Genomic DNA, 25,709 nt, shown 5'->3' on the forward strand with positions numbered 1-25,709 from the left:
TTTGAGTTATGTCTTTATGTTTATTTCGTTTTATTTTAGCAAATAAAAGTTGGTTTTAAGAGCGTTCCCACTTCCCGTCCTCAGCATACCTTCAATTCAGTTTGCTCTGGCAAAGTGGGGTGACAGCCAGTGGGACTGGTGGGCACGAGGGAGCTGCTGTGGTCCCTCCCCATCATCACTGGGTGGTCCTACCCTGGCACCCAGGCATTATTTTAGGGAATGCTGGAACATTTTCCTGAAGCTTTCTGGTAGCTTCTCATTTCCTAAAGGCCTTTTAGTCTCACCAAAGGTACAGACCACACTGTCGTTTGGGGGGATGGGTTGGGGGAGAAGGGCTTCTGGTGCTGGGGATGAAACTCGGGGGCCTTGAACTTGCTAAGCACACGCTCCACCCCAGGTCCTGTTGTGTGTGTTATTTCTTCTGTCTAGTGTCCAGCATCGTTCTCTGTGCGCCACGCTTTCACACGGCGTGATGGTGACGGTGAGCCTCGGCAGTGGTAACTACTCTATCAACTGACCCCACTCTTCTGCCCCAGGGTAACAGCTGAGCCTTTCAATCAGACTTGTGGCTGCCACCCCAGCGACTTCCAGAAACGCCCCTGGGGCAGAATGAAGAGTACACTGTTACTAGATAATACCCATCTCCCCTGTGACACCCTGTATTCTGTCTACACAGTATGCTTAGGGGCCCAGCGTCAAGCCCTCGTCAGCAATCCTGGACTACCTGCCCTGGGTCTGTAGAACACGACACAGGTGGACCCTCACCAGTGAGCTGAAGCCAGAGGGGTCAGGGGTTTCCTCCCCCGAAGAAAACAATGTCGATTCCTCAAACATAGTATAGAAATTGCAGAGGCCAAGCGAATCCTTATATAACACGCATCTCTATCTGTTTGTACAAGATAGTCCTTCAAAAGTCTGGGAATCGACAACAGCCTGGACCAAGTCCCTCAGGGTCGTCAGGATGTCCTGGGTCACGTCTTGCTGGGCGACAGGCCTACATGTCATAGAGTCGAAGCTGCTCCTGCATGTCACCATCAGACATCTCACCAAACGTCTCCTTGTTGTCCTTCATGAGCTTGAAGATGGCGGCCAGCTGTTCTTTCTGAACTCTGTTGAGAAGAGAGGATGAGAGGAAAAGGATGCTCCCGACCGGGGGTGGGGCTGGGGGTGGGGGCGGCACCTGTGCCATCCATCGGCCAGGTGGAGACTCTCCGCTTTTCTAACTCCGTTTGCTTTCCAGTGTAAGGACCCACTTAAAATGCAGGATGTTTGCACTCACACTCAGCCCTGAAACCCTGGGTCTCAGGTGCACTGTGGCTCAGGTTCCTCATGGGCCTGTAGTGATTTGCATCTCACAGTGAGGCAAGGAGGAAGAGAACCCTGTTTTATTAAGTGGCTTGGTGTGCTGAGAATAGGGGGTCAGGAGCAGCCTCAGTTTAGACAGTGAACCGAAGCAAGGGAAATGGGGCATATAGATGTGTAGACAAAAGTGCTGGGCAGTGGGGAGGGGAGGTTGAAATCTAGTCCCTGGAGTTCTGCTGCCAAGAGAAAGAGGCACCTTTTCCTTATGTACACAAAGTGGGTGTGGATGCACATGGACCTCGGTGTTGACCACATGGTTCTCTGGCTGCCTCATGGTTTGCGAGACTCCGCCACACCATCTGACCAGCGTAGAATGACTCCCATGGCAAACACGAAGGGTGGGCCGAACAGCTGAAACTAGGAACCGTGTGTGGTCCTGTTTGCTCCACTGCACCGCCCTGTGCGTGACAACTGTCCCCTGCATCCTGCCTCCACCTGGCTATCCTGAGTTCTTGATTCTGTTTCCTGTACCACTTCCTCCATGGCACACTACTGCTTCGGCCCGGAGAGAAGGTGAGCCACACCTGCAGGCTCAGCTCTCAGCCTTCCCCAGGGCCATGTCTGCTGTGGCCATGTTGTAGGTCTGAGCAGGCTTCAGCAAAGTTGTCAGCCACTGCACCGACCGCCTGGAGAGGTGGTCCCGATGTGTTAGGTCTTAGGCTTTTTCTTTTTCTTTCCTTTTGTCTTTGATACAGTCCTCAATTTGTAGTTCTGGCTGGCCTGGAACTCACTCTGTAGCCCAGGCTGGCCTTGAACTCACAGAGATCCTCCTGCCTCAGCCTCCTGAGTGCTGGAATTAAAAATGTGCACCAGCATGTCAGGCCAGGACTTGTACTTTGTTGTTGTTTTCGAGACAGGGTTTCTCTGTGTAGCTTTGCGCCTTTACTGGAACTCACTTGGTAGCCCAGGCTGGCCTCGAACTCACAGAGATCTGCCTGGCTCTGCCTCCTGAGTGCTGGGATTAAAGGCGTGTGCTACCACTGCCCGGCGGACTTGTGCTTCTAATGACATTCCTTCTACTGTAAGTTCTATGCCCCCCCCCAAACCCCATATCCTCCACTCAAAGAATGGTTTCTGTCTACCGTAGCATCTAGATGTTGGAGTACTGCTGTCCCAATTCCTACCCTCCTTGGTCTAGACAAACTAGGTCTATACTCAGTTCTGTGTAAGAGGAAGAGGGACATGCAGGGTGTATTTTGTACCCCACTAAAAAAGAAGTGAAAAAAAGAGGTATGGTAAACAGACGGGGGTTACTGAAAGCATGGATTAAATAATCACTGTCAGATACATTTAGCACTATCTTAATGAACTGTCCATAATGTTTTGGTGGCCATGATGATTGTATATTTATTATAATCATTATTACTATCATTTTTAGGATTCTGGAGGAAGGGGCATGTTGAGATGGTCTCTCTATATAGACTTTGCTAGCCTAGAATTCACTATGTAAACTCTGCCTCTGGGTACTGGGATCACAGCTCACCACCACCACCACCACCACCACCACCACCATCACCACCCTGTACCCACAATGCTGTGGTATATACTTATTTATTTTTATGTGTTTGGGAGTTTCATCTACATATATGTATGTGTACCATATGTTTGCCTGATGCCCTTAGAGGTCAGAAGAGAGAACTGGATCCCCTGGAACTAGATTTATGGATGGTTGTGAACCACCATCTGGGTGCTGGGAACAGAACCCGTATCTTCTGCAAAAGCAAGTGTTCTTAGGCAAACACCCCTCTCTCCAGCCCTGGGCTGTGAATTTGTAACAGGGTATGCATATGGCTTTGTGTTCTGCTGGAGCATCAAAATGAGAAGAAGTTTAAAGTTTGTTTTTAAAGAGGTTTTTTGTTGTTGTTTTTAAATAAAGCCAACTGAAGAAACACACAGTAACCAAGGTCCTCTACTTAACTTTTTATTGGCCAGAACACAGGCTGTACACATCGAGCCAAGCAACCAGGAGCGTGAGGGGCTTGTTGCTCACAAGCCACGCTCAGGTTTCCACATAAGCCTAACTAACGATATCCAGAAGTCACTCCTCTGTGTGGAGGAAGCCCCAGCCTAGACAGGGACTTCACTATTGCTATTTAGGAACAAGTGAGTGTGACTCTGTTGGTCACGTGGCTGTGTCAAAGGCATTGAGTTGTGTTTGCTGCTCTGTTGCCGGCTCAGTCCTAAGCCCCGAACCCAAGGCATCGGGCATGGGAGAAGGCCGCCAGGGACGCGCGGCTTAGGAGTCGATGCTGGACATTTTTCTAGTTTTCTATTAAATGGAAAATCTTCTAAAAACTTAGTGCTTTAGGGAAAAAAAAATGTCTTCACCAATAAGTCTAAGACTTCAGAGTCGTCTGGTATAAATACTGTCAAATATAAAATTCTGAAAAAACTAACCTGGGACTGCTGGGTGATTATGAGGTTCAAAGTCATCTAGGAAAAACCTAGAAAATACACAGTCCAGAAGTCTGCTGGAAGCTAACACTGCTGTTGTAAGCCAGAGTGGAGACTAAGTTGAGCTGGTGAGAACACTAGTGGAGAGGCCTCTCAGTACAAAGAGGGGTGGCCCGAGACTCCTGGGGTGGGGGCGGGGGGGGGGCAAAAAGGAGGCCGCGTTAAAGCCAGTACCTGGCATGAATCATTCCTGCCAGAGCAGAGAGGAGGAAAGCCCCGCCCCCCGGGTGTGTGTGTGTGTGTGTGACCACCTCTGACAGCAAGTGAGCCCTGGTGGGCTTTACTTCGTTCGTCTCAAATCTGGTGGTTTGGCTTCTGTGAGAACAAAAGCACAGGGCAGGATGGGGTGTGGGGGCATAAATGGGGGTGGGTGGGGGGCAAGCATGGCTGGTAAGAAAAGCCGAGGGCCTGAGCCCATATTCTTGGCAAGTCTCCCCCTTCTCCCAATAAACACCTCTGAGCAGGACAGAGACAAAACCAGTCCTGAAGATCTTGCTAGTCCAGGGGAGCCCAGCGGGAGTTGGGGTGGGCCAACATGTCAGCAGATTTGCAGGCAACCCCCCCCACCGCCCCCAACCCAAGCCTGCATGGGCTCCTCTTTTTTTTTTTTAAATCAAGCTTTTAAGATGTCAAAAGGAAAGAAAGCCTTCAGGAGGAGGCTAAGAAGGACACCTTCTTTATTCTTCAGTTCTGTAAAGAGAAACGGGAAGAAAAAGATCATGTATCTCGCTCGGTTTACTTTAGAAGCAGCCCAGGACAGAGTGGGCACAGAAGGCAGATGGTTGGAATCACAGAGGCCACGCTAGACCCTGCTGCTTTCTCAGACCAGCGGTTTGCTCCGCACACTCTGCAGTGACACAGACTCCGTGGGTCTGTCTGTCCCCCTGCCCCACCCCCAGCCAGGTGGCGACTGCCACCTGCTACTTCCAGCTTCTGAGAAACAGAGTACAGAGTGGCCGGGCAGTGAGCTCGCTGATCCTTGGCTGTGTGGCTGGTTACACTAATGACATTCCTATTGCCCCGGGGAATTTTTGCTTCCTGCTGCCTGGTCTTTGTCTCCTGTGAGGAGACTCTGTACCTTCCCTGGCAGGTTTCCAGAAGGGCCCCCGCCCCACCCCAAAAAAAGGGTCTTGATAGCTCTCTGAAGGTGAGTGAGCTTATTTTTTTGCCTTTGGCGCCCTCTCCTGGAAGCTGGAGTCAACGCATACTTCCAGCCATTAGATTTCACTCAGGAAGAAACTATATAGGAGCCAGAACTACAGGAGGGTTCCCACCTCCCTTACTGCCCTAATACGCCCTATGTATCCCTCTTCTCGGGCCCTGTCTATTTCCATGAGTCAGTCTTTCAGACTGCCAGCCACAGCAGTGTGGGGCCCGGCCTGACCTGTCCACACAGCCTAGTGTACAAGCTGGGTTCCACTTTCCCTCTGGAACCAGCCGATGGGCTACCCTGCCAAGCGGCAAAGCCTGTCACGCTTGGCCGTCTCACTAGCTTGTGGAGTGAAAAGGCCTCTTGCTCAGGGGGAGCTGTCAGAAGCCTGCTAGCCAATGACCCCACTCACACAGAGGGAGGCTTAGGAGGAAGGCAGGGACAGAGCCGCTGTGGGGAGCAGGGGAGGGGAGTGCGTGTCTGCTCAGAGGGCACTCGGGAAGGTTCGCATGCACAGCAGCCAGGACTAGAGCAGTTGCTGCCCAGCACCTCCCAGGAGCCGGCCAGCTCTGTCTGGAGCCGACCCAAGGGCAGGCATTCTCAATGGAGATCGGAGGAGGACCCGCGGGGACCTCTCGATTCACTCCCCAAGGACCCCGAGCGAGCCTGGGGAGAGCAGAGCAGGGAGCATTGCAGAGCTGGGTCCTAGGTGCAGCTACGGTGGCCCAGCTGGTCATTCAAGACGAGAGGCAGCGCAACATTTACCTGCTAACCAGGTGCTCCCTGTGCGCCAGCCTCGGATTGGGCAAAGGCCGTCTGGGAGGGACGGAGCTGATGGACGCTTTGCCAGCTTGAGGATGGTTTCATTAGTTTGATGGTAACATTCTGGGTTTTATTATTATTATTATTATTACATTCTTATTTGTTTTGTGTGGATCTGTGAGTGTGTACATTGTGGATGTGCACATATGGAGGTCAGGGGACAAGGAGTTGGTTCTCGCTTTTCATCACATTAGTCTCAGGGATTAAACTCAGGCCATTAGGCTTGGCGGCAGGCATCTCCCCATCCTACATTTGTGGTATTTTTCAGGGGACAGTTCTAGGGCAGTTCCCCAAATTCAGTTGGGTCCCGATCTGTGTTGTAACTATCACCTCTCCAAAACCCAGAGACAGAAAGGCGAAGCCAAACTGAACAGCCTCTGCAACCCCAAGCATCACATGAGGCGCAGTGGTGTGTGGTCAGGGGCGCCCCCAGCAGCTTCAGCTGCGGCCACATGCAAGGGCGGGAGGGGGAGCAGGCAGATGTCAGACGGGGTAGGCGCGTGAGAGCCGCAGGAAGCATGCGGGGTAGGGTCATGGAGTGAACATAAACGCAGGCCCTGCTGGGACCTCCCTGTGCAGAGGAGGAGTCAGGGACTCCCTCCTCACCCCAAGAGTAGCTCCTGGGTACAATCTCTAGTCTACAGAAGAGCAAGCATCTGTGGGTGGTCTGGGGTCCCCTGGAGACTCCAGGGCCCTCAGGCAGTGGGGGATCTGCTGTCTTTCAACACGACACAGAAGTGACTGCCTTTTCAGTTCCTGGCCTCAGCTCTGAACACAGGGGCGGTGGCAGATCTCGAACTTGAACCCTAACTGCTCTCCTGCCCTGACCGCCCCTCAAGGCCCACAGTGCATGGGCCTGAGTGGATAGAATGAGGCTATGGTGCAGCCAAAGCCCCACCCCCAGGAATGCTTGGGGTGGCTCTGTGTGTGTGTGGTGGTGGTGGGCAGGCCCTCGCCCGCCTCTCCAGCCAGGGCTGAACCCTCAAAGGGTCTGTGTCAACACCTCAGCTCTGCCACAGGAGTTCCAAAAGAGCCTCGGAAAATGAGTGAATGTGACCACGTCTGTCCTCTGCACTGACATCAGCAGGGAGTGAGCCACGGCGGCCAAGGCCTCGGTCTGCAGGCCCAGCTCTGAAGAGCCACAGTCCTGCCTGCCCTGCAGCATGGGGGGATTTCAAGGCCCTCTCAGGGTTCTGTCATTCGCTGTGCAACCAGCTGTCTCTCCTCTGGGTGAGACAAAGCCACAATGGCCGCCTCACAAGATGTATGCATATTCCCATAGCACCCCAGGTCTCAGAGATGATGGTCCCCCCTTAAGTATACTAGCACCCAAAACAGCTGGACCCCTTAGGTCTACCAGGGACTTGAATTGGCCCCTGGGAAAGGTTCTTTTTGTGTCTGGGATTCCTCGTGCATGGGAAGAACAAGACAGGTTCAGATGGGACGGAATGCATTAATTGGTTATGAAGAAGGTGGAGGAAGAGGATTTAGACCACGTCAGTGGCATTGGGGACACATTAGCAGACAACGTGAGGAAGCCCCGCTAGTCTACGAAACCAACCTCCTTACCACAAGGGTTTGCAAGAACATTTGTGGCCCAGGACTAAAGGACTCGCTACAGGGAGGTGAGGTCAGAGGTCAGCTCAATCCTGAAATATAAAGGTGGCAAATGGGGTCACAACAAGAGGCAGCAGCATCCAAGGACTCTCATGGAAAGCGCTTTCTCCTGCCTGCACCCACACCCACCGACGTCCCTCTGCACCCAGGGTGAGGAGGCTTCCTGTGAAGCTGCATCTTGGCAGGGAGGGGGGTTGTGGTCCTGGAGGGAAGCTGGTGGTCCTGGAGCAGCCTAGAGGGGGTGGCTAAGCTGCATCCTGCTCCAGCCTTCTACTCCTGCTTCCGCTCATGAATCAGGGCTCATCCCCCTCCCCACCCCACCCCCAGCTCCTCTGGGTGCCAGGTCTGGAAAATGGTGCTGTTCTCAGTGAGACCTCACTAGAATGCAAGGGCTCTGCTTCCACATGGCTGGGGGTGGGGTGGGGGTGGGGGTGGGGTGGGGCAGACAGCAGGGGCTCGTGGAGGGGCGCAGCTGGGCTGCTGGGAACCCTGCTCCTCCTGTGGCCGCCCTGGCCATACCACTGCTTCAGAGCCTCCCTCAGTCACCCATGCAGTCCAGATAAGATGTGGAGGGGAACCTGATGGACACACACACGGGGTGGGGGAACGGGGGTCCTGGTGGGGGAGGGGAGAGTGGCCTGATTCGGGAAACCAGAAGCCATACAGCTGCCTTGAGCTGTGCAGAGCGGAACAGATAGAGAGCGACGTGGCGGGTGGGGGCCTGGAGGAGGGAGGCTGCCAGATGGATGAGCACCAAGAATCTCTCTCTGTCCTCAAGTGACAAATTGGTTTTGTCAGGGACTCTACGCCTAAGTGAACAGTGAGGCTGCTCTGGCCCTTTCCTGGCATCTCATTCTTATCTCTTTTTTTCTCCAGGTTGGGGAGGCTTCAGGCAGAGAGAATCAAGAAATAGGCTCTACTTTATTCTCACGCCCTCCCCTGTGCTGCCGGCCCCCGGGGGACCATCTTCCCTTGATTGAGGCTGGCTGAACATTACCAGGGCGAGGAAGGATGCACACCCCCACCCCTACCCAAGAGGGAAGAGGACATGGGGGGCTGGCTCACCCCTGCTTGGCCCTGGCACCAGTGTTCCAGAAGCCGCCTACCTCTGTTCCTCCTCCAGTTCTTCTTTGGTCATCATTTGCTTGTACTGGCTTCCCCTCAGCTGCCCAGGGCTGTACTTAAAGGAGAAGGCCGCTCCTGTGGGGACAGTAGGTAAGTTTATCACCAACTTGGGAGGCTAGGCTGTCCCCAACGATGCTCAGCAGCACCCCCTTTCCATGGTTAGTTGAGTGTGTGTGTGTGTGTGTGTGTGTGTGTGTGCGCGCGTGCGTGCGTGCGTGCGTGTGTGTGTGTGTGTGTGTGTGTGTGTGTGTGTAACTGGGGATTTAGGCCCTGAGTTTAGGGCCTTGCACATGCCAGGCTAGGCAAACATTCTTCCCTGAACTACACCCTCAGCTCACCCTCTGATTGTTTTCAAAGAAACAGCCTAGCAACAGAGCTCAGCGGGTAGACAAAAAACAAAACAAAAACAACAACAACAAAAACCAGGATGGTGGTGGCTCATGCTCTTAATCCCAGTACTCAGGAGCAGGAGCCAGAGACAAGCAGATCTCTGAGTCGAGGTCAGCCTGGTCTTCAGGATAGCCGGGGCTACACAGAGAAAACTTGTCACAGAGGCCAACAAGCCACCTGCACAGTCTTGTACCAGCCTGAATGCAGCCCCAGCTTCAGAGGGGCCACACACTCAGTGACATCATTTCTCACCCCAGCACCTGACCCCAGGCTCATCCTGTCCTTCCTATGAACTCCTCTGGTTTCCTGCGCCTTGGTCTTTAGTGGGGATCACATGGAAGAGAGACCCAGACAGAAACTATCCCCTGGGCTGCTCCATCTTCCAAATGTCATCCCCTCCCCAGGCCAGTTCAAGCCAGCCCAGAGCTGTCTGCCTGTCTCTAAGCCAAGAATTCAGTTGCTTGTCTGCAAGGATCACCCCCAACCCCCATCCAACTCCTGCCAAAGTGGCCTCCCTCAACCCGTTTATGCTGATCACACCTACAGCAAACGCCACTCACATCTCAGGGAGCACATGGGTCCCCACACTGGGCCCCAGGGACTCAGACCTTCCTTCTCATCTCCTAGGCTTGGGACAGCCAGGCCCAGTTGCTCTGTCTCCCCTACCCCCACCCCCGCCAGGTTCTCAGCAATTGAAGGCATACATCAGGCCCAAGATGGGATGTACAAACGAACAGGCTTGGCGGACTGCCAGGGCCTGAGAGCGGCCTCCAGTGCCGGCAGGCTGTTAGAAAGGGTAAATCTGCAGCTCTGACGGGGTGGGGGTGGGGTGGGGCCTGTGAGCAGACAAGGGCCAGGGCATGTGACACAGCGTCAACACAGATGCTGGGGTACCCCAGCAGAGGGAGGCAGGAGATGTAGGGCAGCAGGGAAAAGAGGAGTGTCCTAATGAGAAAATCTGCTTGGAGGCAATGCCTCAGTGTCTGGGGAGACTGAGAATGTCGGGCTGGCTGGCTTCTCTCTAATGCCTGTGAAGACAGAGAAAGGCTGGCGATGGCGACAGCCAGGGACACTGTTGACTCCTCTTCCAGCTGCTATCCTAGAACTTCTCCTGCCTGAGGAGTCTGAGACACCTCCACATCCTTTCACAGCAGGTCAGGCTCCCCACTCACGTCATCAGATAGACGGACGCTGACCCGGAAGAAAAGGGCGCTGGGATTAGCATTCTCTCCTGGCTCAGAGGAAAAAGGTTCTGGAGATGATCTCAGAACCCAAACACTCTGCAGGGGCCATGCTGTCCCCTCATCAATCCTCATGGAGGAGGATTGGGGTCCTCACTAGGAGCTGCCGGAGGCCTTCCTCAGGAAGCTATCTCGGCCTTTTACAAAGACGATTCGCTCCTCAAATCATCTCACAAGCATTTAGAGAGCACAATTCCAGGTGCTGATGATGCTGCAGTGACCAGAAGACAAACGTACACAGAAAGCCTCAAATCAGCAGCTAGTCCTAGAAGAGGGCGGCTGAGATGGGAGGGGCCGCGGAGATGGGAGGGGCCGCGGAGATGGGAGGGGCTGCTGAGATGGGAGGGGCCGCTGAGATGAGAGGGCCGCGGAGATGGGAGGGGCCGCGGAGATGGGAGGGGCAGCAGGAGTGTTGATGGAGCCAGGCCCGCACATCTTTAGTCCCAGCACCTGGGAGGCAGAGTTCTGTGAGTTCCAGGCCAGCTTGGTCCATATCAAGCTTCAGGCCAACTAATACAGAGGGTACAGGACAGCAAGGTGACTGTGGGTGAGTGGACAGAGGCATATGAGTCAACTGTGGTTGGCTTGGCTGCCAGGGCTCTTGCTGGGGTGAGATGGTGGCCCTGGGGGTCTGAGGCAGAGCTGGGCTGTCCTTCCCTTCTCAGAAAACTTCTCTGAAACCAGCCCCCTCCCCCGCAGCCCTCCAAACCCCCCACCTCCCGGCCAGGCTATGCTCTGCCCAGCTAAGCTAATAAAGTAGGAAACTCCACTCCATCTGGGTCATCGGAACCAAGAGATTTCAAGTCCAGGGTGTGGACAGATCAGGGAGCTTCCCAGAGCAACTCCATCTGCTGCAAGGAGCGGCAGCGTTCCTACAGAGGAGCGAAGGGGCAGGGTCTTTGTTTGTCTCAAAGCCGGGAATATCCTGCAAGCCACGGATGGACGGCCTACCACGGCTGTAGCTTGAGCTTGCGAACAACCCTCAGGATGGACCCAGGAAAACCGGTGAACCTCAACACCTAGGGGCTGCTGTTTTAGAGAAATAAACATAAAAAGTTCTGCCAGCTTAGTGCAGGTCTGGGGTCTGGTTTATGGGGCAAGTCTTATTAGCTTGATGCTTTTCCAGCCCGCCAGGACAGCCTACTGACGCAGGCTTTAACTTAATCACAGGCAGTGGGCCAAATCCAATTTTGTTAGAGTGAGGAGGCTGGGTGTGAGAGCCCCTGGGGAGTACGTATAGGGTGGGGGCTTCCTCTTCCAGGCATCATGAATCTGAGTCGCTAGGGGAAGTCAATTTAGCGACACTAATCAATTAGCCTGGGAGGCTGAGCTGCTTCTTGCAGAGGGGATGGCGGGGGGGGGGGGGGGGGGGGGGGGGGGGGGGGGGGGGATCCTTGCTTCCTTCGGACCGCTGAGAACATTGGCCTTTCTCCCCCTGCCTGGTTATAGCGGCAAGCCATGAGTCCTGGGGGCTGTCCAGGGACAGTGGCCCAGATGACAAAGGGAGAAAGAACTCAGGGGTAAGCATGGGGCCGGGTACAGGGCTTGTGGATGTCAGCTGAGTTAGGAAGGGTAGGATGTAGGTCTCTCACTTTGTTTGAACCCAGGGGTCTCCAGATTCATGTCAACTTCCCTTCTGCATGCTCAAGTCACTCACGGGACCTTGGTGCCCATGCCAACAGGGATAGACTCTTGGGCCACAGTTGCCGTTAGCTCCTAACTTGATCTAGGAGTGGAGAGCATGGGCCTGGCTGGCCAGGGGTTGACATCCCCACCTACCACTGCCTATGCCTGGGTCCCCTCAGAGGCTGTACCAATAGACACCACAGCTCTGCTCACTCTCTGGAGGGCCTGGGGACTTCACAGAGCCTCATTGCTGTGGACACCCACAGGAGCCTCAGTTTCCCCATTCCTAAACCCCTGCTTCCCATCGTTCCTGCCAGCAGCTGGCTTAAAGCTGCAGCTGGTCTTGCTTCTTCTAAAAAATGAAATATCCGCCAGGCAGTGGTGGCGCACACCTTTAATCCCAGCACTTGGGAGGCAGAGCCAGGTGTATCTCTGTGAGTTCAAGGCCAGCCTGGACTACAGAGAGAGTTCTAGAACAGGCTCCAAAGCTACACAGAGAAACCTTGTCTCAAAAAAAACCCAAACAACCCCCCCAAAAAATCCCAAAACTCTGTACTGATTCAATAAATATTAACATTTTGTTTTGGTTTTTGGTTTTCTCCAGTTTCTTTTTGAAGGAAATAAAATGTGACAGATGAGACAGTCTGTCTGTCTGTCTAAGACACACAGGGGCATCTTGATTTCATATTCCTGTGGTTCCCTCTCTCCCATCTGAGCCATCCAGAGCTAAAAAGAAGCAGCCCCATCTCCTGGGAGACCTCCCAGCCAGGGAGCTGCCACCCCTAAGGGGAGGCCTCCTGCACCCAACAATACTTGATTTACAGACGGAAAAAGCAAGGACCAAAAGTGCAAAGGAAGTATTCAGGGCTGGGCGGGGCCTTGACCTGATCATCCCATAGCTCCTCTCACTCCATCCATCCTCAAGCCCCCGTGGCCCCCCAATTCTCAGATCCCACTGCCCCCCCCCCCGAGTGGCCCAGGGAGAGCCAGATTGCAGCCTCATGGGAGTGGGTGCCGCTCACCATCCTCTTCCTCAGGCTCTTCAGTGGGCGGTCCCGTCTCACTGTCTGAGTCTTGCTCTTCATCCTGCAAGACAATGGCAGGGGTCAGTGCCACTTAGCCAGATGAACCCTGTCCTCTCTCGAGAAAGGGTGAGATGTGGGCGGAGGGATGGGGCTCCAGAGTGACCACCCCCTAAGCTGGGGAAGCGGTGGGTGGGTGGGGGAGTGGGGAAGACATCTCCAAGGTCCAGTGTGAGCATGTCCGGCAGCCATGGTGGGACCTGTGGTGTCAGGGCAAACTCAAGGGTGAGGAGGAGGAGGAGGAGGTGATAGAGGGCCCTGGGTACCACGGGCCCTCAACTTAGGCCATCCCCAGGTAGTGCCTGTGCAGGCATTTTAGCAAGTGGCCTGGAAGTCCCACCCTCACCTTAGTGAGTAAGAGAGACACGGAGAAAGCTGGCTGCACTACCTAGGGCCAAGGCCAGCTGCACAGCCCAGCTCCACAGCAACGGCCTTCCTGGCTTCTTCCAACCAACGATATTTTCTGTCTCCAGTCAGCTCGGTGACCATTTACCCAAAATTGGAACTCCACCCCCTTAGCCTGGTCTCTCCCACACATGGATTCAATAAACAGATGGCTGGGAGAGGCACCCCATCCTGTCCTGGGATGGCCTTGGTGGAGGGAAGGAGTGACTTCAACTTTAGGAATGTTTGAGGATGAGAGAGGCATGTGATTGGCCGACCGTGTGGGACCGGAGGGTGTGAGGAGGGATGAGAGGCCCAAGGAGCTGTGGCTTGGAAGCCTAGCAGGCCAGTGTGGAAAGTTGAGGTTTGAGGGGGAGGCCAGGGGTAGAAGTGAGCAGCCTGCACTGGAGACAAACACTGACATAGGTCTGGGGTACCCCGGATACCCCGAGAAGCAGCCAGCCTCAGTAGGAGGAGGCTTCTCAAATGAACAGTTGGCTGAGCCTGGAAATGAAGCTTCCACAGGCCACACGGTGATGGGTCACGAGAGGCAGACTCTGGGGCTTGAGCTCCTCAGGATACAGGGCCAGTGTTCTCACTTAGCAGATCTTGCAGACTCAGTGGGAGGTAGGTAGGAGCCGTACTGCCCCAACATCGGCTAGGCTGTGTCCTGGCAGACCAGACATCTCCCCAGTTTGGCAAAGCAAAGTATCTTTGTAGCTAAAGGGAGGTGAACAGGTCAAAAAAGGAGACACCCGTGTTGATGCAGGGGACTCACTCTGAAGGACCTGTTGTCTAGACAACAAACATCTATCTAGGACTTTCATACAACAGTGCTAGAAACATGGAGAATTAAGTACCTCCTGGCTAAATACACTTGGCTAGCATGATCTCCAAATTGTCGACCAGTCCAAAGTCACCAGGCATGTATATCACACAGTGCATGCAGAGGAGGTGTCTGCACACGCTGATATGAGGAAGAGTCAAAAGAATGTATGAGGGGGCGCTGGGGAGGTGGGCAGAGTGCACAAGCCTGATGACTGAGCCTGGATCCCCAGAGCCATGGGAAGGAAGGGCAGGGGTTATGTATGTCAGTGACTCTAGTGCTGGGTGTGGGGGGGAGACAGGCAGATCCTCAGAGCTTACCAGCTGGCCAGCCCACACAACTGGTGAACTCTGGATTCAGGGAGAGATCCTGTCCTTAAAGATAAGGTGGAGCTGGACACAGTGTCACAAACCTTGAATCTCCAGCACTGGAGAGGCAGAAGCAGGAGGATCTCTGTACGTTCTTGGTCAGCCTGATCTACAGAGTGAGTTCCAGATCAGCCAGAGCTACATAGCAAGACTCTATCTCTAAAATAAAATAAATTAAGGCCTTGAGGATGGGGTCGTATATGTGTGTGTGTGGATACGAGTGCGTGCGTGCGTGCGTGCGTGCGTGCGTGCGCGGATACCAGGTGGCCTGCTAGTCTACCAATCTCCGTCTTGTCCCCTTTAGACAGGGTCTCTCACTGAACCCGGAGCTAGGCTGGCGGTCATCACACCCCAACGATCCTTTTGCCGCTGACCCCTCAGTGCTGGCATTACAGGCGTATGAGCACGTGGATGCTGGGGATTCGAACTCAGGTCCTCATGCATGTGTGGCAAGTGCCACTTCCCCAGCCCCTGGGATGGGTCTTAATCCAAGATCCTCTATCCTTATCAGAGAATCCAGACATAAACAGAGACACTGGCACATACAGATCACATGCACGCCCACTGAGACGCTCCGGAAGAAATGCACTCTGCCAAGAAATCCCCTTGGATTTGGACTTTCGACCTCAGAGAAAATAAATGGCTGTTGTTTAAGCCCCCAGCCCATGGCATTTTCCTGCAGTGGCCCTGGCAAGCCCACACAGCGGGCTTCCAGGGATGGTAAAGCAACCTCATGAAAACTGGACGCTGTAACACAGGCTGATGTCATCCCGGCTGGTCCCCCAGCAGGCCCGGCTGAGGCTCAAAGCCAATCACCTCACAGGCGGTTCTTCTGTTGCTGCTCTGCCTGCGGCTCCCTGCAGTACACTAAACAAACCTGCCTGCTTTCTCCACAAGACAGAGCAAAAGCCAATCACCCCACTGAGTCTCAGCTCAGGGCAACTGAACGGATACTGTTTCAACTGCCCGTGTACTGAGTTAATTTTCCAGTTTAGCTTCTTCCAGAGGTGGGGAAGTCTCCAACCAGCATCCCCAAGGACCCAGGCAGACAGTACTGCAGAGGAAAACCACCAGACAGGATAAGGGTGTGAGTGTGTGCGTGGTGTGTGTGTCTCTGTGTGTGTGTGTGTGTGTGTGAGCGTGCCCATCTGCTGCACGTGTGTGTATGTACCCATCTGCTGCATGTGTGTATGTACCCTTATGCTGTGTGTGTGTCTGTGTGTGTGTGTGTCTGTGTGTGTGTGAGCGTGCCCATCTGCTGCATGTGTGTGTATGTACCCTTATGTTGTGTGTGTGTGTGTGTGTGTGTGTGTGTGTGTGTGTGTGTGCTATCCCAGGAGATGCAACTGTTCTGGATCCTACCAACAATATCAGCAGAAACCCTGTGGCTAGCCACCAAAGCTAGCCCAGGGTGTAATGACCTGTACTAAATCTGATGCTTATCTGGACGTCTTTAGACCGTGGCAGCTCTGCCAGGCAGGTAGAGCTCAGTTTGGTCCCAACTCTTCAGGGAGGATCTCCTGTAGAAAGGGTAAGGCAGGCGGGAACGGAGGACACAGCCTGCAGGTCTCGCCCCCTAGTGGAAGGCTCAGTTTTCATCTTTGCCTGGGGGGCAAGGAGGGGCTGGCAGTCTGGCTAGAGAGCAGAGCTGGCGAGTGCCAGCCAGTTGGAACCCAGAGCCCTTCTCCCTGTGGTCCTAGCAGGTCAGTTCGGCCACCTCCCCCCTCCAAACAATGCTTCCAGGAGGACACTTGGGCCGCCTCTCACTAAGTCTCTACTGATGAGAAGACATGCACCTTAGGGCAAGGAACTTCCCTTCAGAACCGAACCACTCGCCCTGTCCCAAGCTGGTCCTCTCAATCCATCCAGCTATTCAGGGCAACAGCCTAACTAACACTCACTCGGTCACAGCCTCTGACAAAACTCCAGCAGGACCCCTGCTCTCCCATCCCTGCAAGTCACCTCCACCTTCTGCAGGCCCCTCTCCTCTAATTTTCCCTACTTTTAGAACACCGTATTCTTTGAACCACAGTCCCTATTCTTTGTTTTATACGCAGGGATGTCTTGCCTGTATGTATGTCGGGTCTGGTTCCATGTGCATGCCTGGGCCACAGAGGTCAGAAGAGAACCTTGGATCCCCTGGAACTGGAGTTACAGACAGTTGTGAGCTGCCATGTAGATGCTGTGAATCAAACCCAGGTCCTCTGGAAGAGCAGCCAGTGCCATTAACCATCTCTCCAGACTCCACAATCTCTATTTTCTTTCTTTGTTTTTGAGACAGTCTCAAATAGCCCAGGCTGGCCTTGAACTTGCTACGTTGCTGAGAATGACACTAACTTTCAATTCTCTCACCTTTACCTCCCAAGTGCTTAGATTAGGGGCATGTGGCACCAGCTAGGTATACGGGTCTTTAGGGCCTGTGATCTGCCCTTTGTCATTCACTCGTGGGTCCCTTGACTCCCTCTGTCTGGCCAGAGGTCTCCTAGATTACAGGGCCTGACAGCTCAGAGCTGTTTTGGTGCCTGGATCTGCAGGACAGTAAGAGGGGCCAAGGTTTCCATAATATGGGCAACTCTCTCTGTCTCTGTGCACTGAGCTCCATGTCAGGCCCAAGAGGGAGAAAAATACTTCGCACTCCAGCAGACACGAGAATCCAGTGTAAAACACGTGCCAGTTTCTGCTTGAACACATCTTGCACTGGGAGTTCACTCCCTTACAGAGTAGTCTGCCTCTCTAATGCTACCTCTCTGGAGCATAAGACAAGGCTTGGGAGTAAGTTCTGCAGCAGGGGATGCTAGCCAGGCCATAAGCAAGCAGGGCAGAGACAAGGAGACTGGACCTGCCTTTAGCAATGAGCCAGCAGCATGTTTTTGTTTTGATTTTTGTATGTTTGGCATGTTCTTTATTAAAAAAAGACCTTACAGTGCCTGCTGCATGGTGGACCCGTGGTAGGGGCGGGGAAGGGGTGGTGAACGTGGTGGGTAGGCGCCTGCTCTCATTCTTGTGTGCAGACATTCCTCTGCACAGACAATGTGCTCAAAAATAAAAGATGACCTCATGCTGGTTAAGTGCTCTGAGGAGAGCCAAATAGGATGATGCATGGGCGAGTGAGCCGAGGGAGAGCAGAGAGGAGGGTGATTTACATCTGCTAACGTGGTCAAGGGCGCGGGGAGAGGATGTGCACAGGGCTTGTATAAAGATGCAGCCCGGGCATACCAGGCAGTCAGTCAACATGAGTGTCTAGACACGGGCCTGAGTATGAGGAAGACACCAGTGGCCTCAGTGGGGACAGTGAGCACTGTGATCAGGGTCCATCAGCCTCAGCGGCTGCAGTCTGCCCTGTGCAGCAGAAGTTGCAGAGGGCTTCGAGCAAGGAGGCTAGGACGCAGCTTCTGGGTTCACGGAAGGCAAACTGGGAGCTGGGGGAGCTGGGCAGCCTCGGACACACGGGCAGCAGGAGCCTGGGAAAAGGTTCCCGGACAGGCTGCAAGGACACGGCATGGAACAGCAGCCATCAGGACTGCAGGGGAGCGGCTCCTTTGGGAGGAGGCTCTGGGAGACAGGCAAGAACTTGCCGGGCAGAGAAAAGAGGAGGGCAAGACAGGCCTGGGCTTCAGGCCTAAGCAGCCAGCGTGGGGATCGTGAGGAGAGGAAACATGTGGGGAAGAAGGCAGACAATAACAGACACCTGAGGAGAAGGGGTGTCTGCAGGAGATGGGAGAGGGCTCCGTGAATGCATTTGGGTGTCCTTCACTATCACAGAACGATGGTGGTGGGGTATTCTAGAAGGCAGCAACGGTGGAGCAGGCCCAGAGGCCCTTCAGTTGGTACTATACACCAGAACCTTTCCCACGGGGGGGGGGAGGGGGAGGAGGAGGGGGAGTCCCAAGCACGAGAGCACACTTACACATAAGGATGCCTTGGCTAAGGGGCTGGCTTACAGCGCAGGGAGGGTGGGGAATGGAGATGGAGAGAGGAGTGTGTGTATGCTGGGGGGCAGACTGAGACAGAGATGGCCTGACTCACTGTTCTTTTGGCTAGCACTCATACCCCGACCTTACCCTGTTCAGACATCCAGTCCGAAAACACCATCCCGGGCTCTGAGAACAGCCCAGTCAAGGGCACACTGGCCAGCCTTAAGCAAACTCACTCAAATGAGCGGGCATGGCAGACTCAATCCCATCAGATTAACAGTTTTGGGCAGTGCTCCCATGAGAGGGTTTAAAGGACACCAGGAGCTTCATAAAACCAGAACGAAACAAAACACACGAAAGCCCCGTGGGGAGCAGCCTGCACTGTACCCAACCCCAGGACAAACGCTGGGCTGACATCCATCCACCACATTTCAAAATAGAAAGAGGAAAATCAAGAAGGGATTGATTCAGTCGGAATTGAGAGGGTTGGGGAATGCAGTCATTCATTCAGGAAGCCAGGCTGGAGGACTTTGATAAACTGAATATAACTGAAAACTGGGCTGGGCTGTCCTCGGGAGCTTAGAGCTAATGTTCTGGTTCCATCACACACACACACACACACACACACACACACACACACACACACACACACACAGAGTAGGTGGACAGCTTTTAAAATCTCTTTAAGGCTTTGGCCAGAGGAGAAGACTGTTTTGGGTTCCCTGGGAGTGGAGTTGTGGGTGGTTCGGCCCAGAGTGAGACTCACTGCAGACCAGCAGCCGAAGCTGCTGGCGGAGGAGGTACTTTCAAGTCCTGAGATTTATCTCCAGACTGTAAGACCTCAAAAAATAAGAATCTACCCAAGAGAAAAACTATTCCAGGAACAACTCCCCTTACCCATGCCTTGGGGTTATGCAATCTCTGCTTTGTGTGTGTGTGTGTGTGTGTGTGTGTGTGTGTGTGTGTGTGTGTGTGTATGTGTGTGTGTGTGTGTGTGTGTGTGTGTGTGTGTGTGTGTATAGTTAAGAAAATTTTAGGAGTTGGAGAGATGGCTCAGAGGTTAAGAGCACTGGCTGTGGTGAAATATATGACCATGGACATATATTCAGGCTCACACACATACACTTAACATTAAATGTAAGAAAGTAATCGCTAGGGTTGAAGAGACAGCTCCGTGGTTAAGAGCATTTGATGCCTTTGTAGAGAACCCAGGTTCTGTTCCCACATGGTAGCTCAAAACACTCTGGAACTCCATTTCCAGGGGGATCTGACATCCTCTTCTGGCTTCTGTGGTATACATGCATACAGGCAAAACACACCTATAAACTTAATTTTTAAAAATACACTATTTGCTATAGTGTATGTGGTGGTGCATGTCTGTAATCGCAACATTCAGGAAGTAGAAGCAGGAGGACCAAGAGTTCAAGGCCTCTGGGTGGCGGCGGCGGCGGCGGCGGCGGCGGCTGCGGCGGCGCACGCCTTTAACCCCAGCACGGGAGAGGCAGAGGCAGGTGGATCTCTGTGAGTTCCAGGCCAGCCTGGTCTATAAAGTGAGTTCCAGGACAGCCAGGGCTACACAGAGAAACCCTGCCCCCCTCCCCCCCCCAAAAAAAAAGAGTTCAAGGCCATCTTTGGCTACTCAGTAAGTTCAAGACACCCTGAAGCTATATGAAACCCTGTCTCAATACAACAGCGGACCTGGCAGCTGACTGGGTGGGAGCAGAGCCTTCGTGAGGCTACCACAAGACACCACGACACCCGCTTCTCTGCCAGGCAAGGACACAGCTGGAGGCAAGCCAAGACGGGCAGGCCAAGACGGGCAGGAGATCTCCCCAAAGTCCAACCTGCTGCCTCTGAGACCCGAGGATGCCCGCTTCTAGAAATGCAGGAGACAAATATGTCGCGGAAGCCAGCTGTCAACAGTGTTGGTCCTATCAGCTAAGGCGACTAAGACAAGACCCCACCTGGCATGAACTGCTGGGTGTCTCTCTGGCCTCTGCTACCTGTTTTGGAAAGAGAACAAAGTGAGACCATGTTGGGATTGCTAAGTCAGCAGAATTGGCAGGGAAGGGCTCAGCAGTCCCTCGGTCATTATGAGAGGGTCTGTCAGCTTCCGGTGTCAGCAAGGCTGGGGACGACAGGGTCACAAGGTGGACTTGCTAGCAAGATGAGTTAAAAGTTGAAAGAGCAATACAATGAAACCGCACGCTTCTCGCCTAGACACACCAATTTTGCCATCTGTCCATTCTCTCTCTCTCTCTGTGTCATACTCTGTGTAACTATTGAAATCTTGACAGACAATTCCAGCACGCAGGCCTGACAACCTGAGTCTGACCCTACAGCTTGCCCTCTGACCTCCATATGGGCACCATGCCACTGGCATGAGCACACACACACACACACACACACACACACACACACACACACACACGAAATAAATATGTATATTCATAATAAAGAATTTTAGCCTGTATCTCTAACAGTAGATCTCTCTCCTTTTTAAGTGCTACGACTCTAACCCACAACCTCATCTAAACCAGGCAAGTGCTTTACCACGAGGCAACATCTCTAGCCTTCAAGGACATTTTTCCATAGAAACTTAGTGTCAGTACTGCACACAAAAAGTCCAGCACTGAGACCACACTTACAAATGTCTTAGTGTTGGAGATTTAGCTCGATGGTACCAAGCTTGCTTAGCATGCCCCAGGCCTGGGTTCCACTCCAAGCACCACACACACGAAGGTCCCTACTCTGGACTGGAGAGGTGGCTCAGCACGTGATGCTCTTGAAGAGGACCTGGACTGTGTTCTTAGAACCCACACGGCGGCTCAAAACCTTCTGTAATTCCAGTTCCAGGGGGCCAGACGCCCTCTGGCCTTTGCATGTAGTGCACATACATGCGTGCAGGCAAATATTCACACACATAAAATAAAAATAAATGAATCTTTTTTAACAAAGCCCCTACTGTGTGTTTATTTTTTGCTGTTTTGTGAGTGTCTTGCTACACTGCCCCAGCTGGCCTCTGGACTCGAATGAGACTCCTATCTCAGTCTCCAAGTATACAGTATACCAGATAAGTACAGCAGCACTCAGCTCTTATTTTGTTCTTGAGCAGAACTAGAACCCACATGCCAGGAGGTCTGGCTGTGGCACAGACTAAGCGTCTAACCCCAGAGTCACTGGAATGACCCTGTGCCGTGGCCTCTCGGGGACTCTTCCCATACAGACATGACCTTGCTGGGATGCTGATATCTCACAGGCGACCTGACCACCCTAAAACCCCAGCCTATACATCAGCATCAAGAAAGCTCTGCTCCCTGGCTTTGAGAAGGACCAACTTTTGTCTAGACACTGCTACCTCGTAGTTCTCTGTAGGAACTAGGTGCCCCCCATGTTTCCTGCCCACCCCAAGTGATCCCCGAGAGAGAGGAAAAAACACATTTTAATAACATGATTCTACCTCTCGGAGTCCCTGCCTGGGCTGTGAACTGTTGGGGAGTGGGAGGAAGGACAGCCCCTCCCGACCTCTGGTTGGCCGCCCCCACCCCCTCGAGTCTGCACTCAGCCTCAATCTATAACTGCTTCCTCCCACCACCTGGTCCCTGGCCCTAGGGCACCCAGCCTTCCAGAGGGGATGCTGCCCCAGTGAGCTACAGCAGCAGCTGAAGACTGCCTCCCTGGGCTCCAGAGCCTTTTCAATAATCAGCTTTGTGAGGCAGAGGCTGCAGCTGCCACAGACTGCCCAGGCCTTGCCGGGAAAGGAGAAGACTGGATTAGGAGGGAAGTAGTTAATGGAAAATGAAGAGGGGATGAGGTGGGGAGAGTGAGTTAAGCCTCTCAGGGGCAGTGGCTCCCGGCCAACAGCAGGTGGGGTGGTTCCTGATCCCTGGCTGCTGCCTTTCACCTAGGGACCATGAAGGGGGCCTCCATTGAGGGCATCATCCAGCCAGAGCTTCTCATTCCAACCAAGTTATCTTCCCTGGGGGCATACCGCGTCCATCCTCCCCTCACCCCCCCCACCCCCCACCCCCCGCCGCCACTAGGGTGATCATCAGAAGAAAGTGCTGGAAACACTTGGAAATGCCTGAGTCCATTTCAAGACAACTTCTAAGCAACAACTTCTAGCACTAAAGCACACTACTGGGAAGAGCGGAAGGCACACTCAGGCACCTGTCTCCCAGGCCCGCCCTCACCTGGGATTCTGCCCACTTGACATTTTGGGCAGGAGTCCAGGGAGCTGGCCAGAGTCCATGCTCACAGGTAATGGGCCTGATTTCCAAATGAGGAAACTGCCTTACTGTTGAGTGGATTCCCTCGGGATAGCTCACTGCCATCTTGAACTCCCTACATTGTACCTGGTCCTCCAAAGCATCCACTAACCTGGGTGTGGTGGTGAGTGCCTATAATCCTAGGATTTTGTTTTGTTTTTTCTTTTGGAGTGGGGGTGGGGGGGGTCTCATCATGTTGACCAAGATGGATTTGAATTTACAGAGTTCTGTCCTCTTCTGTCTCCTGAGTGCTTGGAATAAAGGTGTGAGTCACCAGGCTTTGGGAAGTTGAGGCAGGAGGATTTTCAGTTTGAGGTCAGCCTTGAATACATAGTGGGCCCCAGGTCAGGCCGGGCCAGGCTACATGTCAAGAATTTGCCTCAACCAACCAAAACCAGAAAAAAATCCAAAATGCCCACTGGGGTTAATTATGTGAAGGTCCCTGTTTCAATACTATACTGACCCATTGCAGGATGAGTGTCTCAAAAAGCCTTGTAGGAAGTTCCTGAGGAAACTGCCCTGCTCCAAAGGATCAAGATAGGACTGTGCCCCCTAAAAGACACCTTGGTCTAGATAAAATCTGCTGCTGGGTGAAAGAGGAACAATTTGGAACAGGGCTGGTGGAGAGGGCCAGGGGTGGCCAGATAGGAGTCCCAAGCCCCACCTGCCATTCACCCCAGGTCTGTGAGCCTCTGGCAGGCAGCTTTCCACTCTCCCTGGGTTGAACACAATAGCTCTCCTCACAGCCTGGCTCGGGGCAAGTTAGAAGCCACTCTAATGACACAATTAGTCACCCACTTGTCAAGCAAAGAGCCAGCTAGTCGGAGGTCTGGCAGACTCAGCAAAGAGAGAGGCCTGGGCCCAGGCTCGCTGCCGCCTCTTCTGTCCCAAGAGCTTCACTCCGGGGCAAACTATTGTATCCAGCAAGGGAAGAGGAGGCGGCGCCCGCAGACACGCTGACCACACACCAACTCAGCAAGCCCATGGCTTCCACTGTCCTAGCCACCCTGCCTTCGGGATGGAGGCTCAGAAGAACAAAGTGTTTAAATCTGACCAAATGCCAGAGTGGGTGGCCCGGCCTGGAGCTGTGAAATCCCAGGAACCTGGGACAAACCAGGATCCAATCCACGGTGCATCAGAGAATGAGTGTATGAGGGATACCCTGTAGAAGGCCTGGCCAGCGGATGGCCGGCTCCCAGGAGGTGGGGACGGGGTGGTGGGGTAGCGCCTCTTCTTGCACCTTTTGTTCCACACAAGCCGGGCTCATCTGCAACCGAGGGGGTGGGGATTGAGGATGTCAAACCTACAAGCAGTTTTAAAACGACAATAACACGCATCCCGGCAAGTGCTCCTCCTTCCACTCCAGTCCTCCCAGCCTCATACAACGCCCACATTGACTCTGGAATCTGGATTTCAAGTTGACCTAAAAGACAGGCAACTTCCCATCCTGCACACCCCATCCCAAAGAACTGTGTTGTCAAGAGTAAGCTAACTCCAATTCAGACCTTGAAGTAGGGCTCGTGTCCGTGGATTTGGGCACGGGTGGGCAAAAGCGGGGAGAGAGGAGGGTGCAGAGCAGAGTGTCAACGGCCGTGGGAAGCCCAGGAACGCCAGAGCGGGGAGGGAGGGAGGTCAGCTTCACTTTGGGGGAGGATGGAGCGTCCGGCCGTAGGAACCCTCCTTTCCTGCCGGCCGCTAGCTCGGCCCTTCCTGGGGAGGTTCGTCCGGCAGGCTTGTGGGTGTCTTACCGGGGACCCCAGGGCGACCCCGGTGCGTACCTGCCTCCCCTCGTCCGCCGGCTCCTCCGCCGCGGGCTCCCCCGGTTCGGCCATGCGCTCGGGCTGGCGCGGCTCCGCGGGTGCGGGCTCCGGGGAGCAGGGCTCCGGAGGCGCAGGCGGCGCGGGAGCCCCGGGGGCCTCCGCTGGGGACGCGCGTTCCGGGGCCGGGACCGGGGCCGCGCCACGCCGCAGCAGCAGCCAGGCGAGCAGCAGTGCCAGCGCCGTGGCCAGCGCGGCAGCGCGGCCAGTAGTTCGGCCGGCGCCTCCATCGCGCCGCGGCCGCCGAGTGCCCGCCCGCCTGCCGGGACCCCGAGGGAGCCCGCCGCGCCCGGCCAGCAGGCCACGCCCCGAGGCGGAGTCCCGCCCCAAACCACGCCCCCTCGCGCTCTCAGGGTGACTTGGAGCGCGGACCTGGGGAGGCGCTGGAAAGCCCACACCTCGCTGGTTGATGCTCTGGGGCACCAGCTCAGCTCAGGCTTGCTGGATTAGGTGAAAGCCTCATTGTTCATTGTCTTTATATTGGCTTCATTTCAGCCCTGTGCAGAAGTTTGATCTGCAGACCTGTGATCCCAGCACTTGGAAAGTGGATGGGTGCAAGAGGATCAGGAGTTCAAGGTCTTCCTCGGATAGGGTAAATTCTGGGCCATAGAAGATCCTGTCTCAAAACAACACACACCGCACACAAAAATGCTCATCTTTGAGCATTGGTGATCTGGGCACTATGGGGGAACGTGTGGAGTCAAGTCCAAAGAGGTGCATGGAAATTGAACACGAATTCCCCCAAAAGAAAAATAATTCAAAGTGGGACATGGTGGCTCTCACCCTTGATCCCAGATCCCAGCACTCCAGAGGCAGAGGCAGATGGTTCTCTGTGAGTTCAAACATAGTCTGATCTACATAGCAAGTTCCAAGTCAGCCAGGGTTGCATGTGAGACCCTGTCCGGGAAATCTCTCATGAAGTGGGTTAGTGGCAGGCATGGCCCACAGCTGTGGCATTCATGAGTTTTTGCTGAAGGCTTCTCATCCCGGCTTCAGCAAGGGGCTGGAATGAGGTGAAAAGAAGGGTGTTTTTGTTTTTCCGTATCTTTTCGAGGGTTCTATTGATTAAAGTGTAGAACACACTGGGTCCAACTGTGTATATTTCCCTAACACTCCCCACCCACCTTCTAATTACTTTGAATAAATACAGGACAAAGTCTGTCCGAAAAAGGGACTAATGGAAAACAAACACACAAACTCCACTGGGCTTGTTTATGCATGCCTGTAATCCCAGTTTTCCGTCGAGGTAGGAGGATCAGTTCA

General features: G+C 53.9%; 1 protein-coding gene across 1 annotated transcript; it reads right to left on the bottom strand.

Annotated features, from left to right (window-relative positions):
• On the bottom strand, nt 1-24,676 carry Mxra7 (matrix remodeling associated 7). The gene is given in 5 exon segments (XM_028889696.2): nt 1-1,109; nt 8,512-8,605; nt 12,810-12,873; nt 24,408-24,640; nt 24,643-24,676. Coding segments are annotated over 5 exon segments (540 nt in total). The 3' UTR covers nt 1-994.
• Between the last annotated feature and the right edge of the window lie 1,033 nt (nt 24,677-25,709).

This window comes from Peromyscus leucopus, chromosome 8b (genome assembly GCF_004664715.2).
Source record: "Peromyscus leucopus breed LL Stock chromosome 8b, UCI_PerLeu_2.1, whole genome shotgun sequence".
NCBI lineage: Eukaryota > Metazoa > Chordata > Mammalia > Rodentia > Cricetidae > Peromyscus > Peromyscus leucopus.